The 17,288-nt window shown below is 55.4% G+C and overlaps 2 protein-coding genes across 8 annotated transcripts in view; one reads left to right on the top strand and one right to left on the bottom strand.

Annotated features, from left to right (window-relative positions):
- SEMA6C (semaphorin 6C) lies at positions 1–13,041 on the top strand. 5 transcript variants are annotated; one of them, XM_049693675.1, is made up of 20 exons: positions 1–90; positions 2,094–2,143; positions 3,876–4,047; positions 5,622–5,736; positions 6,021–6,084; positions 6,241–6,297; positions 6,660–6,761; positions 6,987–7,077; positions 7,285–7,404; positions 7,584–7,672; positions 8,004–8,221; positions 8,506–8,637; positions 8,911–9,063; positions 9,304–9,477; positions 9,749–9,895; positions 10,189–10,266; positions 10,391–10,446; positions 10,626–10,670; positions 11,030–11,125; positions 11,536–13,041. In XM_049693675.1, exons 3-20 carry the CDS (start codon positions 3,930–3,932, stop codon positions 12,573–12,575), a joined length of 2,895 nt encoding a protein of 964 aa, XP_049549632.1. In that variant the 5' UTR covers positions 1–90; positions 2,094–2,143; positions 3,876–3,929; the 3' UTR covers positions 12,576–13,041. The 5 variants fall into 5 exon arrangements, with proteins under 5 accessions (XP_049549632.1, XP_049549640.1, XP_004285232.1 ...); XM_049693679.1 differs by lacking the exons at positions 1–90; positions 2,094–2,143 and adding an exon at positions 5,035–5,143 and having other exon boundaries at positions 3,915–4,047; XM_049693683.1 differs by lacking the exons at positions 1–90; positions 9,304–9,477 and having other exon boundaries at positions 1,660–2,143.
- Positions 13,042–15,397: 2,356 nt separating this feature from the next.
- GABPB2 (GA binding protein transcription factor subunit beta 2) overlaps positions 15,398–17,288 on the bottom strand; it is a 31,368-nt gene continuing 29,477 nt past the window's right edge. The window contains exon 10 of one of the 3 annotated variants that reach the window (XR_007469930.1): positions 15,398–15,934. Coding sequence is in view for 1 of the 3 variants with exons in the window: in XM_033415628.2 (XP_033271519.1) it covers positions 15,842–15,934 (93 nt within the window). In the remaining 2 variants the exon portion in view is untranslated. The remainder of the gene's footprint in view (positions 15,935–17,288) is intronic. The other 2 variants (XM_033415629.2, XM_033415628.2) reach the window with 2 other exon arrangements.

Genomic DNA, 17,288 nt, shown 5'->3' on the forward strand with positions numbered 1-17,288 from the left:
TAGAGCCCCAACCACCGATTGCGAACTCGGCGCGGTGCGCGGCCGCTGCCCGCCCGCTGAGATCTCTATTCCACTGACCCGGATCTCGGAGCAAGTACCCCGGAGCAGGGCTGGGGCTGCAGGGCGTCGGGGAGGATCGGGGCGCCTAAGGCTGGGGGCAAGCTTCCGAAGTGCCAGAGGGACCCGCCTGGGAGGGTGCCAGAGCGATGTGTGCTTGGTTGACGGAGAGGGTCAGCGGAGTTGGGGTGCGTGGAGGGAAGAGGGGACCGTGGCCGAGCCCCGTCACGGGGGACTGTGGGGCGCAGGGTCTGGGCACCTCTTGCGACCCGGCTTCTCTGAGTCGCATCCCTTGGATTGGGGAGCGCGAAAGGGATTATTTGAGGCGCGCACCGTACAGAGGGTGGAAAACCTGGTCTCTTTCCTCTCCAGCAGAGAAATTAAGGCTTCGAGACCCGTGGAGAACTGGACCCTCTCGTTGCCCCTGCAGGGATGGGAAGGGGAACACGTCGTTCCAGACTTTGGTGTTACAGCTGCACCTCTGTCCTTGTGCAAGCGGGAGTCTGAGCACCTCCCAGGGGGTTGGCTTGGGCATAGAGTCGGGAATGGGGCCCCTGAGAAACACCAGTCCTAGTGCCCATATCCTTCCTTCACCCCACTCGTCCTGGGGCTTTGTTAGACCGAGGTCTCCCAAGGAGGAGAGCCCAGCTGGCGACTGCATCTCGAGCCCGCGGACCCGCTCAGCCCTGGCCCCAGGCCCGCCCTCATCGGTTCCAAGCCTCTGGCCCTGTTTCCCTGGCCTCAGAGACCCGCCTCCACTCCCCAACCCCCGCTCCCATCCCCATTCGGTCTGCGCCTGCAGGCCCCTCCAGCCCCTCCTCCCGCTAACGTGGCTCTGGGACCCGGTCCCGGCCCAGACTCTCCTACCCGCCCCTCTCGGAGCCCCAGATCCAGTGAGGGGGAGACACGTAGAGCCCCTGGCCTCAGGCCCACCTCATGCGAGGCTCTAGACACCTGGATTATCCTCGTTGGGGGCTGGGTGGGAGGGAGGGTAGGTAGCAAGCCTGGGGCTGAGAGCTAAGGGTGGGGGGGAACTGTCTTGGAGAAGGGAACGTGCCCGTTCCGTGAGGCTCCTTGGCGCGCCCCCCGCTCCTTAGAGGAAGGTGGACTGGGGCGGGCGATCAGCCCGAGGGCTTCCTGCTATTGTCCCCCGCCCAGTCTCCCCTTCTCCATCCCTTCCCCAGCCCCCGCTAGAATCTGGCTTTGACCCGGGCCACTCCCCAGAGGTGGCTGCGGGGCCAGGAGGAGACAGAAGGGCTGTTTCCTCTTCCCAGCAAGGGGAGAACCTAGGAAGGGGAGAAAGAGCTGGCCAGGCCTCCCCCATTCGCTCCAAATGGGGGGTATGAAGCAGCTGGGATTGGTCCCGGCAGGGTAAGCCTTTCCCCAAGCCAGGGGTCAGATGGGGGCCGCTCAGATGCTGCTCCCTAAAATCAGCTATGGGAAGCCCCCTTAAAGATATGTCATAGTTAAGTCTAGGGGGCCAATGCAATGGCCAACCAAGTGTTTTTAGAGGCTGGACTAATCCAGTCTAAGGTGGGGGGTAGGGTGGAGAGAGATTGGGTGGGAGGGAGTCAGGGACTGCTCTCAGGGAAGAAGGAAGGGGCTGGGGGGTGCTTGCTATCAGAGCATTTTGCCTAGAAATGAAGAGCATGCAAATGAAATGCAAATTAGCCTCTATTGTCCCCAGCTAGGGAGCTTTTGCTAAGAAGGCTGCTGGATTCTGAAGGTTTTAATGTGGGAGTGGTCGTCATGCCCTCCAAACTCTCCCAGTCACCCCTTTTCCCAAGACTGGTCCTGCAGTTCCAGGAGTTTCTGGGTAGGGGCCAGCCCCAGCCCCTGCCCTCACATCTCTGGGCATGAAGCAGCCAGCACCTTTGTAATCAGGCTCAATGTCAATGTGCCCCCCACTCCCAGGGCAGCATCTCCCCTACCCTAGCTTCATTAGACTTCTCCTGAATGTTCACATTCACTTTTATTGGATGTGGTAAGGAGGTATAGCTCAGCCTCTTCCCTCCTTCTGTCCCTTCTTCCATCAGGTCAGAGGTCTCCTATCCCCCTCAAACCCCCACAGGAGTCACCACCCCAGGTAAGGAAAGGGCAACAGCTCCTGAGGGCAGGGGATGGAAACAGGCATGGCCTGGGAGCAGAAAGAGGGTCTGACTGTTCTCCCCACTTGCCTGAGACTGAAGTTGTTTCCTGGGTGAAGATACCAGTTGCCCAGGGCAACCTGTGGGGGGGTGGGCAGGAGGGGGAGGATAGGAGACAAGCTGTGTCCCTTTCTCTTCCCCTGGGAGCACCAACATCGGAAGCATGGGGCGGGGGTGGCAGAGGGAGGCTTGGCCTTTCAGCACCAGAGGGTCTTTAGCTAGCTGACTGCTCTGCGCCTGGGGAGGGGGTCATCATTAGGTGCTCCTACCCCTTCCCCTCCTCCAGCTCTCTTGGGACCCCATCTGGCGTCAGCCTCCCCACCAGTGATGCTGGACTGGGGATGGGGTACACTTGGGTCCTGGCTCCAAGAGTGGAGTTGTTGGGGAGATGGAATGGGCTAAGCCTGGAAGCCCAGGGTCTCTTCTTTAGGGGACATGGTGGGACAGGCAACTAAGGATTAGTGAAGGATAACTGTCTGTTCACAGAAAGGAAGGAGTCTCACCCTTCCTGACCTGATTTCCCGAGCCTACTCAGCCCTTCACTTCAACTTCAGGGGAAGGCAGGAAGCTGGTGTACACCTCCCACTGTGGGTTCCAGCCAGGGTCAGCTTGGCTGTGGGAGGCTGATGGAAGCTGATGGGTGGGAAGGAGGGCTGTCTCACTGTCCCTGCCACCATATCTATCTTCTCCTGGACTTTGGGCTACAATCGCCTGGCTGTCATTGAATTATTTATATTTTCATTCCAAGGCAGTCCGAAGAGGGAAGGGAAGGGAAGGGGAGACATGTTCAGCCATATCTCCTCACCAGTATAGCCCCTTCTATGCCTGGCTCCTCATAGCGGGTGGGTCTGCTCTTCCCCACATTAAGCACATGCAGTGGTTCTTTGGAGTCAGGGAGGGAACAGGGGGCTAGGCAGGCTGGGAGGGGGCACAGTGGTCGGGCAGACAGCTGCGGCCAGAGCTAAATTTAGCCTCTGATCTGGCTTTGATGCAGATTCATTTTTGGCTAAGACAGCACCCCTCCCCCACTCCCCTCCCTACTCACTCAGCTTCTCCCTAGCAATGGGAAGGGCCCCAGAAGCGTGAGCTTAGACCAGGACAAAGACCCCTAGGCTGCCTCCCCTACTCTGTTCTTCCTCAACCCTAGACAATGATGGCTGCTTCGCAGCTGCCTCTACCAGGGCACAGCGCCTAAATTGCTCCCGGGTGCCATGGGGGTCCGTGAGGGAGGGGGGAGGCAGACATGGTGCCCTCTTCCTCCTCCCCAGTGCCAAGGAGTCACTATTTATAATTTTAAGGCTTCAGTGTCTAATTATAGCTGAGAAGAGGTTAGCAAGAGGGGGACCACGAGGTGTCACCTACTGAATGTCCCAGGCCCAGTCAGGAGAGAGGAGAAAAGGCTGAGTGAGAAGGCTGGGAGGGGGAGCAGGCGGGTCCTGTCCTTACCTGGGGTCATGCTGGCAGGCTTCGTACCAGTCAGTTTGGGCCAGTTGGACAGGGAAGGGCCTTGAGTGACAGTGACAGCTGGCTGGGACTGAAGCAGTGCCAGAGAGAGGTTTCTTCTCCCTACTGCACTGGGTCTTCTGGGGATAGACCTGGGAAAGGGTCCGCCTGCTTCAGAAGGTGGAGGAAATATAACCCCTTCCCCCACTTTTCTGTCTTCTCTTTCAGGGCCAGCATATGGGTGAGGGGGCACCCCCTGGGGCCTGAGCTGCCCCACACAGGATGCCCCGTGACCCCCGCTTCATGCCCTTGCTGCTACTGCTGTTGCTGCTCTCACTTCCCCACACCCAGGCTGCCTTTCCCCAGGACCCCCTCCCTCTGCTGACCTCTGACCTGCAAGGTGAGTGCTTGGTACCTCACCCCCTCTATATGAGCTCAGCACTCAGCCTTGGCAGGTAGACACTGAGACCCCTTGTGTGGGTGGCAAGGTGCAGGAAGGCTCTCAGTCTCAAGGAAGCTAAGAGCCTGACCAGAAAAGGGGAGAAGACAGGTAGAGTGAGCTGGCACCTCAGGTCCGTCACTTCTCATCTGTGGGCCTGCTTCCTTCACTTCCGGGCAGCATTGTTCAGTGATAAAGAATGTGGACTCTCGGCCAGACCAGACCTTAGCAGGTTTGAATCCCTGCTAAGCTGCTCACTAGCTGTGTGAGCTCTTCAAGTTATTTAACCTTTCTTTGCCTCAGTCTCCTCATCTGCAAAATGAAGGTAGTCATAGTATTTTACCGGGAATTCCCTGGTGGTCCAACGGTTAGGACTCGGTGCTTTCACTGTGGTGGCCCGGGTTCAATCCCTGGTTGGGGAACTAAGATCCTGCAAGCCATGCAGTGCAGCCAAAAAAAAAAAAAAAAAATACTACTAATAATAGTATTCTACCTCATAGAGTTATTTAGAGATTAAATGAGCTAATACAGGTAAAGTTCTGAGAACACTGTCTGGCACAAAATAAATGATTTATATATGTTTGCTATTATTATTAGCTACAAAATGAAGGCTTGGGACTAATTCAGTGGTTCCCAACACCTCTTACCTCCCTCTCCACCACGTTATCACTACCAAGTCTAGGTCCCACCATGAGGGAAACCACCAGCCAACTTTTCCTGAGAAGGACCTTTATCTATTTGCAAGTTCCTGTTATATATGCAGGATTTAGAGTAATTTTAAGGACGAAGGAATGGCAGTTAGGTTATTGGGAGTAACTGTTGGGGGATAGATAAGAGCAGCAAACACATGTGCCAGATGTGGTTCGAAGCACCATACGAATGTTAAATCATCTCTCTCTGAACTCTGGGGTCCCTTTGAACGCTGATGATTGTGGTTTCCATGATCAGGCCAGGTGGATGCTGGAGTTGGTCAGAGGAGGCAGAAACCTTGGAGGGCTGAGGTGGCCTGTGAAGAGCCTTGAGGGGAGGGTGCAAAGAGAGGGCTGGGAGAAATGGGGTGAGTAAATGGTCCACATGGGACAGTGTACAATGTGGGAGTGAAAGGGAATTGCTAGCCCTAAGGCAGTTCCAAGAAGGGGTTGGGCTCAATTCTGGAGTCAGACAGACCTGGATCTCAATTGGGGTGCCTGCCACTTCCAAGCTAAATGAGCTGTGCAAATTTCTTAATGGCTTTAAGCCTCAGTTTCCTCATCTGTAAAATGGGGCCACTGTTAGTACCTACCTCATAGGGTTGTTGTCTGAAGTGAGACAATGCATCTAACATGCTAACATAGTGCTTGGCAGAGGTTAAGTGCTCAGAGTTAGCTGGTATTACATTTATTAATAGCCTTATTAATAGCTTTATTAATACCTCACAACTCATCTCACATATCCATTTTATGTCCGTGGCTGGGTTTCATCTGGTTGGAGAGGGTGTTGAGGGAGTACGTGGTATTCTGGCTGGCCCTCAGCACCCAGCTCTCTGTGCCTTCTAGGTATTTCCCCATTATCCTGGTTCCGGGGCCTGGAGGATGACGCTGTGGTTGCAGAACTTGGGCTGGACTTTCAGAGATTCCTGACCTTGAACCGGACCTTGCTAGTGGCTGCGCGGTAAACTGGCTGTGGCACCATTGTGGGGCTGACAGGCCTGCTGCTGGGCAGGCATGGGACCTGCATGGCCACTGCAACATCTTGCAGGGGACACATGCAGGTGTATAAGCCATGGGACATGGGCATGCTAGGACCCAGAGCACAACTGCCAAGTTGTGGAGTAAGGGGGAGGAGAGAGGGCACTGTTTGTCCCTGAGCAGCTGAACACGGGCCAGGTGGGAGGCTCAGGAGTTCAGGTGGGGATCCATGGCTTGGCTCTGATCCCTCCTTGCCTGTCTCTTCAGGGATCACGTTTTCTCCTTCGATCTTCAAGCCCAAGAAGAAGGGGAGGGGCTAGTGCCCAACAAGGTGAGGGGCTGTGTGGGAGGAGGCTGAGGCATGGAGATGAGGCTGGGAAAGGTCTAACCGGGATCAAGTGGGTAGGTAGAAGACTCCAGGAGGAGCCATAATGTGAGGTGGTTCCAGGTTGCCCCATGATTTTTCCCCTTCTACTTCTCCCGCCAGTATCTAACATGGAGGAGTCAAGACATGGAGAACTGTGCCGTGCGGGGGAAGCTGACGGTGAGGAGTGGGATGAGAATCTTGAGGGAAGGAGATGACCCTGCCTCTAGGCTCTGTCTAAGTGGCCTCCACTGTGCCCATTTCCCCTCACTTCTCTCATCTTGGTCCACAGAGGAAAATGTACAGGAAAGGGAATTCATGATTTTTAGCTTCCTTTACACACCTCACACAAAAGGAAAGTGAGGCTCTGAGAGGCCAAGGAACTTGCCCAAGGCCACAGAACCAGGAGTAGATAGCTTAGTTGGGACTTCACCCCACACTGCTCTGCCTGGCTCAAGTGGAGCAGCCCTACTTCCTGTGACCCCCACCCCGTCCCAGTCCCAGGGAGCCCTGTCACTGACCGAGAATTCTGGACTTTCTAGGACGAGTGCTACAACTACATTCGTGTTCTCGTTCCCTGGGACTCCCAGACACTCCTTGCCTGTGGAACAAACTCATTCAGCCCCGTGTGCCGCAGTTATGGGGTACAAAGGCGAGGGCGGGGCATCAGGACTGGAGTGGGAGAAGAACCCAAGCTGGGCAATCAGTTCAGTGGGGATGGACCAGCAGGGGTAGGGGAACAGGAGTGCCCAGAGGGGAGGGGTCCGGAAGGGGTGGAGCAAGGAGGCAAGGGGACATGAGGAAGTGGGCTATGGAGCCAGACTCGCAACACCCCAAGGGGTCCAAGAACCTGTTTCCTCTGCCTCCAGATAACTTCGCTGCAGCAGGAGGGTGAGGAGCTGAGCGGGCAGGCTCGATGCCCCTTTGATGCCACCCAGTCCAACGTGGCCGTCTTTGCAGGTATGCACCTGGGCATGTGAGCAGCAGGCATGTGGCCGGAGGGAACTCCCACGTTAGCCCCTTTCCTAATTTGGTCTTTCCCCCATGCTCCTGAGTGGAGGGTTAAGGTAGGGGCCAAGGTCAGGCCAAGGGAGGGGTGTGAGAGGCCCAAGAAGAGCCAAGATACGGATCCCTGAGCCCTCCCCTGACCCCACCCTACCCCTCCAGAGGGCAGCCTGTATTCAGCCACAGCCGCGGATTTCCAGGCCAGTGATGCTGTGGTTTACAGAAGCCTTGGGCCTCAGCCCCCACTCCGCTCCGCCAAGTACGACTCCAAGTGGCTCCGAGGTCAGGGCGGGCCTAGGGCAGGGAGGCTGCTCTTGGGGAGGAGGTGCAGGGGGCGGTCGATGGCAGGCAGATGGTGGTAGTGGTGAGCATGTATGCAGAGGGGAGAGGCTGTGGGGGGCCAGGAGTTTCTGAACTGGTGTAGTTTCTCTTCCGTACCTTTCCTGTCACTCCCCCTTCAGAGCCACACTTTGTCCACGCTTTGGAGCATGGAGACCATGTCTACTTCTTCTTCCGAGAAGTCTCTGTGGAGGATGCCCGGCTGGGGAGGGTAAGGAAGTGGGCACCAGGGGTGGGTAGCTAGAGGGCTCTGCTGGATGGTGAGGAGCCAGTCATTCAGGGGAGATTAGGGGCTCCTGGCCCTAATCTCCACAACGCAATCCCCTGGACTCTGAGGCCCCCAACTTGGAGTAGTCCCCAGGCCTCTGCCCCCGCATCCTGCTAGGTCCCTCACCTTGACCCACATTGACCGACCACACCCTTCCTTTGCTGTGCCCCTAACATTTGTCTCTTGGTGCTCTAACTCACCACATTGCTCTCACCCTGCTGGCCCTGGGGCTCTCTCTCACCATTCTCCTCGTCTCCAACTCTCCCACACACAGGTACAGTTCTCCCGTGTGGCCCGTGTGTGTAAGCGTGACATGGGCGGCTCACCTCGGGCCTTGGACCGCCACTGGACATCTTTCCTGAAGCTGCGGCTCAACTGCTCTGTCCCTGGGGACTCTACCTTCTATTTTGACGTCTTACAGGCCTTGACAGGGCCTGTGAACTTGTATGGCCGCTCTGCTCTCTTTGGGGTCTTCACCACCCAGACCAATAGGTTGGTACCAGACTAACCGATGTGGCCCCATCTGTCCCCTGCCCCACCAGCATCCAGGTTCCTCTCTCAGCGCCTATTGATGAGGGCGGTGAGCGGAAGCTCCATTCAAAGCCAGTTTGCTGTTCTGCCCACCGTTTTTCTCCTAGCATGGCCCCCAGGGGCTGCCCCACCCTCTCAGGCTCCGCCCTAATACGGTATATGAAGGGGAACTGCCATGTCTTACCTAGGAGGAACTGTGCTGTCCCTTCCAACACCTAGCCCGCATCCTTTTCTGGCTCCCTCAGCATCCCCGGCTCTGCGGTCTGTGCCTTCTACCTGGATGATATTGAGCGTGGGTTTGAGGGAAAGTTCAAGGAGCAGAGGAGTCTGGATGGGGCCTGGACCCCTGTGTCTGAGGACAGGGTCCCCTCCCCCAGGTACGCAGGGTGGGCGTGGCCTTTGTGGAGGTAGAAACAAGCAGTGTCTGCTCCCCAAATGGGATTATGAGGAGAGGGCAAGGTGTCCAAGGCCTGGGGAGGGGGCTGTAGAGGGTTGGCAGCAGGGAAGGGAAGCAGTAGTGTGAATGTCTGCGTGTAGGCGGAACAAGGGTTACCAATCATGTTTGGGAGCAGTGGGTAGGTGGTGGTCACACAGCCTAACTAAGCCCCAGCTCCCTGCCCTAAGGCTCCCTCTTCCTTTGTGTCCACCAGGCCAGGATCCTGTGCAGGAGTAGGTGTAGCTGCATTGTTCCCCTCTTCTCGAGACCTCCCTGATGATGTCCTGACCTTCATCAAGGCTCACCCACTCCTGGACCCTGCCGTGCCACCTGCCACCCATCAACCTCTGCTTACCTTCACCAGCAGGTATGGGGCTAGAAAATGCTGACCACTGCCTTCCCCGCCTCAGCCACTCTTTCCCTGACCCCACAAGGTAAATCATATTGGTAGGAGGAAGAACCCGTGAAAGTGGAAGGGAGAGAGCTAAGAAGGAAACACTGGGCTGGGGGAAGGGCAGAGAAGGGGGTACCCAGACACATGCGCTGTCCTTGAAACACTCAAGCTTCCACTGGTCAGGTTGTCCTGACCTGAGGCCTATCCCTCCAGGGCCCTACTGACCCAGGTAGCTGTGGATGGCATGGCTGGTCCTTACAGTAATACCACAGTCCTGTTCCTTGGCTCCAACGATGGGACAGTGCTGAAGGTGCTGCCCCCATGGGGGCAATCTGGGGGCCCTGAGCCCATTCTGTTGGAAGAGATCGATGCCTACAGCCCCTCCCGGTGAGCCCTTTGTCCAGCAGGCCCCCTGCAGAGCAGGGATGGGACGTGGAGTGGTAGATGGGGATATGGGGATGGGGTGGGGACTCCAATATTGGAAGTTGTGGGGAAGAGAGAGGGCCTTGGCGAGAAGCTGGACACTGTGTTGGGGCAGAGTAGCCCTATGAGTTGTACTCAGTTGCTTGTATGCCTCCCCCGCTTCTGTTCTTTAACTCACCCAGGGAAAAAGGAGCCTCACCTGCTCCATTTCTGATTCCTTCTGGCCTCACCCTAGGTGCAGTGGGAAGCGGGCAGCCCAAACAGCACGGCGGGTCACAGGGCTGGAGCTGGACACTGAAGGTCACAGGCTCTTTGTGGCTTTTTCTGGCTGTATCATCTACCTCCCTCTCAGTCGATGTGCCCGGCATGGGGCCTGTCGGAGGTGAGAGGGACCTGAGGTCAGGCCCTGCCTGGGTGGGCTCTGGGCCTGCAGGCACACAGGAACACAGGCGTAGTGGGTGGCAGGGAAACGCAGGGGATGGTTTGGGGGTGGGTATCTCAAGCATTCTGCAGGTGGGCAGTAACCAGGGACTGGACTAGGGATTGGGGTGGATAGGATTGGGAGTATCAGGCTAAGAGCCTCCCGCAGGCCAGGGTGAGAGTGGAAGAGGCAGGGGAATGGAATGTGATTAGGGTGGAGAGGGTCCCAGCCTCACATGACTCAGTTTTCCCTAGGAGCTGTCTGGCTTCTCAGGACCCATACTGTGGATGGGACAGCTCCAGAGGCTGTGTGGATATCAGGGGACCTGGTGGGTAAGTGAGAGGCTTGTGGATCTCCTGAGGAGAAAGTTCCCCACTAAGAGAGGAAGCTGAGGGCTAGGGTGGGGGATGGGGGCAAGATGTATACCTGCACTGAGCCGCCTCCATTTCCTCCTAGGATTGATGTGCATCCAGCCGGGAACCAGGAATCCATGGAGCACGATGACTGCCAAGGTAAACAGAAGCGGCAGGGGTAGCTGTAGCCATTGTTGCGCATGGCTCTGACGGCCATAGACACCATCCCAGGTGTGGGCTTTTGTCTTTCTCTCCTTCTGTGGTACAGTCATGCCCATCAGTTCTTCATGAAGCTTCCCTCTGCCCCTATCTTCACCCTCTCTCTCCCTTTTTCATAGATGGAGCTACTGGGAGTCAGTCTGGCACAGGGGATTCTGCTTATGGTGAGTTCTATTGTCCCAACTTCACCTTGCTCAGCCCACACTCACCCAAGTCTGTGCCCCATGGCAGCAGCACACCAGCACCCTGGACACCCTGAGAGAGTCTCAAAAAAGGGTTAGCATCCTCCAAATACCTAGCATATGGCTCAGTGCTTGGCACATAATAGGGTGCTTAACAGATAGTTTTTGAACAAATAAATGAAAGAGTGCCTTGCATAGTGAGCCCTCGCCCATTTCCAGAGGAAAATGAAGGCTGCACTTCTGGACCTTTGGGCTCCAAAGGGGGTGCGGGAACCCGCTGAATGGGTATCAGAGGTGGAGAGCAGGAGCCTCACTGGCTCTGACCTGGTCTCTGTCACCAGTGCTTCTGAGTCCTGGCCCTTCCCCTGAGACCCCAAGCCCCCCCAGTGATGCCCACCCCCGGCCCCAGTCTTCCACTCTTGGAGCTCACACTCAGGGTAAGGGGGCTGGCTGGGAGGGATAGGAGTGAAGTGTGGGGCTGCTGATTCTTGAAGAATTCTAAGCCCCTCACTGATCGCTGTTTGGTGCTCACTAATAATGCCTGTTTGGAGCCTCCCCTCCCAGCCCCGCCTCCCTCAGCACGGGCAGAGTTTGGCAGTTGTTCTTGGCATGGCTACAGGGGCCAGAGCTGGGATGGGGACTCCCCAGGCCCAAGCTCTAGCTTGCGTGTGAAAGGTAGTTCGGTGGGTTGTGTGTGTTGAGGGGTCAGGGGAGGTGATTCCTAAAGAGGGTCAAAGCTGCGTTGGAGCTGAGCAGCAGCAGGAGAGAGGCTACACTTCGGAACCTGCCATCCCGCTGGCCCACCTTCCCTGAGCCTCCCTCCTCCCTCCTTCCTCTCGGTCGGCAGGCGTGCGACGGGACCTCCCGCCAGCCTCAGTCTCCCGCGCCGTCCCCATCCCACTCCTCCTGGCCTGTGTGGCCGCAGCCTTCGCCCTGGGCGCCTCGGTCTCTGGCCTCCTGGTCTCCTGCGCTTGTCGCCGCGCCCACAGACGTCGGAGCAAGGATATCGAGACTGCGGGGCTCCCGCGCCCTCTCTCCCTTCGCAGCTTGGCCCGTCTGCACGGGGCGGGCCCAGAGCCGCAGCCAACGTCCAAGGACGGAGGGGGCGCACAGACACCCCAGCTCTACACCACCTTCCTGCCTCCTCCCGAGGGCGTACCCCCGCCGGAGCTGGCTTGCCTGCCCACCCCGGAGTCCACGCCGGAGCTGCCGGTCAAGCACCTCCGCCACGCCGGGGGTCCCTGGGAGTGGAACCAGAACGGGAACAACGCCAAGGAGGGCCGGGGCCGCGCCCGGGGCGGGAACACGGCGGGCGGCCCCGCGCCGCGCGTGCTGGTGAGGCCGCCGCCGCCCGGCTGTCCCGGGCAGGCCGTGGAAGTCACCACCCTGGAGGAACTGCTGCGCTACCTGCACGGCCCGCAGCCGCCCAGGAAGGAGGTCGAGCCCCCGGCCGCCGCCCCTTTCACCTCGCGGGCGCTGCCGCCCGAGCCCGCCCCCGCCCTCTTTGCCGGCCCCTGCCTGCTCCCCCGGGACTGTGCCACGCCTCGGAGGCTGGACGTGCCCCCGGAGGGCAAGCGCCCGGCCCCCGCCACCCGGCCTGCTCTCTCCGCCCCAGCTCCCCGGCTCGGGGTGGGCGGCAGCCGGAGGTTGCCCTTCTCCACGCACCGTGCACCCCCCGCGCTGCTCACCCGAGTCCCCTCGGGAGGCCCCTCCAGGTACTCCGGGGGTGCCGGGAGACACCTCCTGTACCTGGGCCGGCCTGAGGGGCACCGGGGCCGCGCCCTGAAGAGGGTGGACGTCGAGAAGCCCCAGGTGCCCCTGAAGCCTCCCCTCGTCGGGCCTTCCTCGCAGTCGGCCGTCCCTAGTGGCAACCATTTTAACTTTTAAAGGGAGCTGCTCCAAGGCCTCAAATGGTACCCTCGAGGCCCATGCCCTCAGAGGCCGTGAGCGTGGACGCATCTCCAAGGACAGATCACCTCCCTCTCTCCTTGTTCCACACCTCCAGCCTTCCTGGACTCTGAGAGTCTCCCGGGGTCCCCGCCCGCCTCGGGTTTATTTATTGACTGCCGACTGTCTTTCCCCCGTCCTCGAGAGAGGAGTGGGAGGTGAGAAACTCGCCCCCTCAGTGAGCCAGCTTTTCGGGGGGAACTGGCACACTCCCACTCCCCCACCTCCCTCAGCCAAGCTGCCTTAACTCGCCCCTCCGGGCCTCCACAGACTGGGCCCCGGGCGGGCCGCACGGCGGACGGACGGGGCTGCGCCACGCCCGTTGTGTAGAGTCCTCGGGCCTCCTGGGACGTGCCTCCTCCTACTGTGTAGGAGCCTCCCCTTCCCAATACAGCTGTGTCCCCGAGCCGCTGCCTGACTTTACTCGCGGAGGGGGCGGGGCGGGAGTCGGTCGGCTGCTCTGAGCCCTTTTTCTCCAGAATCTCTGCCTTCAACTTGGCCTTGAGCTCTCTCCCGAGTAATTGGGATGGCTGCGCTCCCACAGGGGTTTATCATGAAAGATTTCCTGAAGGAGGCAAGCTAAGAAATGGTGCGTGGAGATGAACCAGGGCCCAGGAGACCCCGGGTAGAATTTAGGTGGGGTTAGGGAGGGTACTCCGAGCACGTTTCTGGACCGAGATAAGAGGGACTTTTTCGTAGAATGCTCTATGGGGTGGGGGGAGGGTATTTTTGGAGAAATAAAATGAAGCTGCAGCGTGACTGAAGTTTCACATCAGGAAATCTTGTCATAAAGGGAATTTGGCTGGAAAAACCTGGGTCGCAAGAAGGGTAGGCTGCAAAAAAAAAAACCCCAGCAAAGTACTGGTGAAGTTAGGGGTTTGCCCCAGCAGTTCCCTAAGGAGCAGTTCCCCTTTGCGGAGCCAGAGGGGTGCCGAGAAGCGTATTTTATTGCACGCATGCGTAGCCTCCTCTCGCGGACTCCCGGGCCGCACTCGAGCCCCGCGCGCCGAAGATCAGCTAGCGTGTGTCGTGAGGTTCCTCTGGCCCGGGCTGGGTGCAGATACCTGTCCGTTACTCCCGGGGGCCAATGAGAGGGAGGAGCAGGACGGCCTGCCCCGCCCACTGCCTGGAGCGAAAGACCTCGCGCGGGCGGTGGCTGCTTTTGCGGATTTAGAAGTCTCGTTTTTACCGGCGCGTGGCGGGGATATCCACCGGGTTGAAGCCCTAGGCCGCCCTGCCGCTGGCGCCTCCTGGAGGCCAGACCACGCCTTGCAGCTAAGGAAGCCTCGCCAGTTCCTCTCCGGGTTTTTTGCCTAAAAGCCCTCGACAGGAATCCGCTGGGAACAGTTTGAAGAACCCTGAGATGGTTTCTAGCTCCGCCCTTTACTGCTTGTGATCCTGCCTAGTCAAAGCTCTACCCTAAGCCTCCGTTTCCTCACCTGAAAAATGGGGTTGAGAGGCTCAAGTACGATAATGTACGTGAAAACCCTTTCTAAAGGAGAAAACATGGTATCTTGTGAGATGGTGGTTCCTTCAAACTCACCCTGGGCTATTATTCCTAACTTTGCGATCTGCTTCTACTCAGCAATCCGTTTCCCTTTGTATCCTTAGAAACTTCGTTTATAGATTTTACCCTCAAGGTTTTTAAATGCCCTCTGAACACTTCTCACATATCGGATAGCTTGTTCCACCAAATTTGGCTGTCCTCCAGAGTCTACCCGCTTTCTGCTTGGAGCTTGTTTCACCGGGTTGGAGAGGTCCTTTAGATCTCAATTTTTTCTCACTGGATGCTTTACTTAAACCGAGATACTTTGAAATCATTGATAGTTGCTAGATAGTGGAGGAGAGAAAGGAAGAAGTAAAGAATCTTTCCAGTCACCTGACTTCATTATCCTTTTCAAACCAAGCCAGGACAAAGAAAAATTCTAAGACTGCAACCTTTCATAGCCCTCTAAGGGCCAAGTCTCACAGATACTTCAGTTCTTGCCCTGAAGGTGGTCACAAAGGGGTAAAAGATCCTCAGGTTCAAATGTAGACCCAAAAGAGAAGTACAATCGAAATTTAACAATTTACAGGTTAAAGTCCTGGTTTCAGTTTAATTGTAAAGGATGTTCATTTATTAGAATTTCTAAACTATGGGGACTTTCCTGGTGGTCCAGTGGTTAAGAATTCGCTTTCCAGTGCAGGGGACACTGGTACAATCCCTGGTCGGGGAACAAAGATCTCACATGCTGTGGGGCAACTAAGCCCGTGTGGCAATGAAAGATCCCACCTGCAACAACTAAGACCTGACGCAGCCAAAAATAAATAAATATTAACAAACAAAAACACTATGGCAACTTCTCTAGCCAAGAATGCCTAAGCTGGACTCTCAGAACCTTCTCAGGGCTAGTGAAAGCAACTATGTTGCAGTGAGAGCAACAGTCCTTGGACTCTGCCCCTTAATAATTTTATGGGTGACCTTGGCAATTCCACTAACCTCTCCGCGCCTCAATTTCTTTTGTAAAGTATGGAAAGAACATATGCCAACATGGGGTTTATAAAACACCATATAAATATATAGGCTTAAGTTAAGTGCTTTGTGGGAAACGGTTATTTGCCCAAAATAGACTATTAAGAATGCAATTCATTAGCACTCATCCTGAAACACCTCATCCTGACAGCAGTGAATAATAAATTAGGGATAAACTGAAAGAAATTATTATCACTATCAATACAGGGATAAACATGATCCTAACTCAGGAATCTGCTGATAGTCTTCTTTTAAAAAATATATTTATTTATTTTTGGCCATGTTGGGTCTTCGTTGCTGCATGCAGGCTTTCTCTAGTTGCAGTGAGCAGGGGCTACTCTTCGTTGTGGTGCACGGGCTTCTCATTGCGGTGGCTTCTCTTATTGCTGAGCATGGGCTCTAGGCATGCAGGCTTCAGTAGTTGTGGCATGTGGGCTCAGTAGTTGTGGCTTGCGGGCTCTAGAGCGCAGGCTCGGTAGTTGTGGCACACGGGCTTAGCTGCTCCGCAGCATGTGGGATCTTTGCAGACCAGGGCTTGAACCCATGTCCCCTGCATTGGCAGGCGGATTCTTAACTACTGTGCCACCAGGGAAGCCCTGATAGTCTTTTTCTAAAATTAGGATATTAGCTCAAACTTTGTCTTTAGAAAAAACAGAATGTACCAACAGGATAAAGTTGTCATCCTGAGGGATTTCTAAGCTGATTTCTCAGAGGTATCCTGGGAGGTTATGGAGAAACCAGGGCCCCAGTAGGCAGAGTCCAACAGCTTGTATAAAGCTTTGGGGACCTGAAACACAGAAGGTTCCACAGTCACAAAGCTTGAAAAGCTGTTCAGCATCTTGGGTTCTTTGGTAGCTAAGTCATAGGGGCCTGAGCTATTATTATCTCTCAGATTTATGTCTCCTTGATGCTACTACCGCACCCTTGGGAACCACACAGGTGTGAGTCACTCTCTGTTACTTAATCCAGCAGTTGACCCTTCAGAACTGTTGACTCATAAGAATTTAAGGTCACATGTATGAGAGTAAGATTGAAGTACATGGATAAAATATGAAGTCTATGAATCCAAAAGATCACCTATCTTTACCAGGTGTATTAGGGTCCCAAGAGAAAATAGTTGACATGCTCAAAATAATGAAGGGCTCCTTTTAAAAAGTGTTGGCAAGGGATAGGTCAGTAACTGGAGGCTAGTAACAGCCTTACACCTGAAAGGACAAAGGGAGGTAATGGCTACTGAGACTTGGAAGGAGAGATTGCATTGAGTGGGGCAGTGGCCTTTAATCAAAGGATACAGCTAGGTCCAGGTGACCCCAAGGGAGGGAACCTGGGAAATCAATATACTGATTTCAGTCTTTTGTCTCCATCCAGTCTCCTGCCCAGAGCTCCCTACTGACTGAATCCAACTGGAAGCCAAAGCACAGGGAACCCGTTGATGAAATTCATACAGGTTAGCCTCCCAGGATAGAGAACGAGATACAGTAAGGAGGAAAGTGATCTAAAGGAAAGACAGAACAATCCAGCACACCTAGAGATGAAGACCCCATCCATTTCCTGCAAGAGAGGTTATCTTTGACTCTCCTTGCTCAAGTGTTGCTGACCAGCAGCTTTATGGAGATGCCTCCTGAATTAGTTTTGGAGCAAAAGTTACTTTGGGGATTTTGCTAGAAAGACTGCTTGGAGAATTTACTTCTCTCCAGTTTCTTAACTGCAATTTGAGATGAATTAAGCTGCCCAAAGTCAAGTGAGACGGTATTGTGACTAAAGGATAAACTACAGAGGAAAAAACACTACTAACTCTATGTAGAAACTGTAGTTTTAGAAAGAAAAAAATTTTTTTAAGCTGAGGGACTTGGGGCAAAGTCACAGCCTGTTTTTTAATATCTACATAATGAAGATAATACACACCTTGCAAGATAGGTATGTTTGTGTGCATGCAAAGTTCCTAGCTCATTGACGGACACGTAGCACAAACTAAAAGCATGTTATTATTTATGATATTGGCCTCTCTCTAAAATATCATTTTACTTTACAGTAAGAACTTTCTTAAACTTTAGGACTGTTTATGGTAGCAGAGTGCAGCCCCACACCTGGCTCAGGGGTCCCCTATAGTCTAAACTTACTGTTAGCTATCAGACATCTTG

The sequence above is a fragment of the Orcinus orca genome, chromosome 1 (genome assembly GCF_937001465.1).
Source record: "Orcinus orca chromosome 1, mOrcOrc1.1, whole genome shotgun sequence".
NCBI classification, from domain to species: domain Eukaryota; kingdom Metazoa; phylum Chordata; class Mammalia; order Artiodactyla; family Delphinidae; genus Orcinus; species Orcinus orca.

Coding starts and splice junctions, on each gene's coding strand:
- SEMA6C (XM_049693675.1), top strand. CDS start 3,930: ATGCCCCGTGACCCCCGCTTCATGCCCTTGCTGCTACTGCTGTTGCTG. Junction 8,222..8,505: donor TTCACCACCCAGACCAATAG/GTTGGTACCAGA, acceptor TGGCTCCCTCAG/CATCCCCGGCTCTGCGGTCT. Junction 10,447..10,625: donor GGAGCACGATGACTGCCAAG/GTAAACAGAAGC, acceptor CCTTTTTCATAG/ATGGAGCTACTGGGAGTCAG.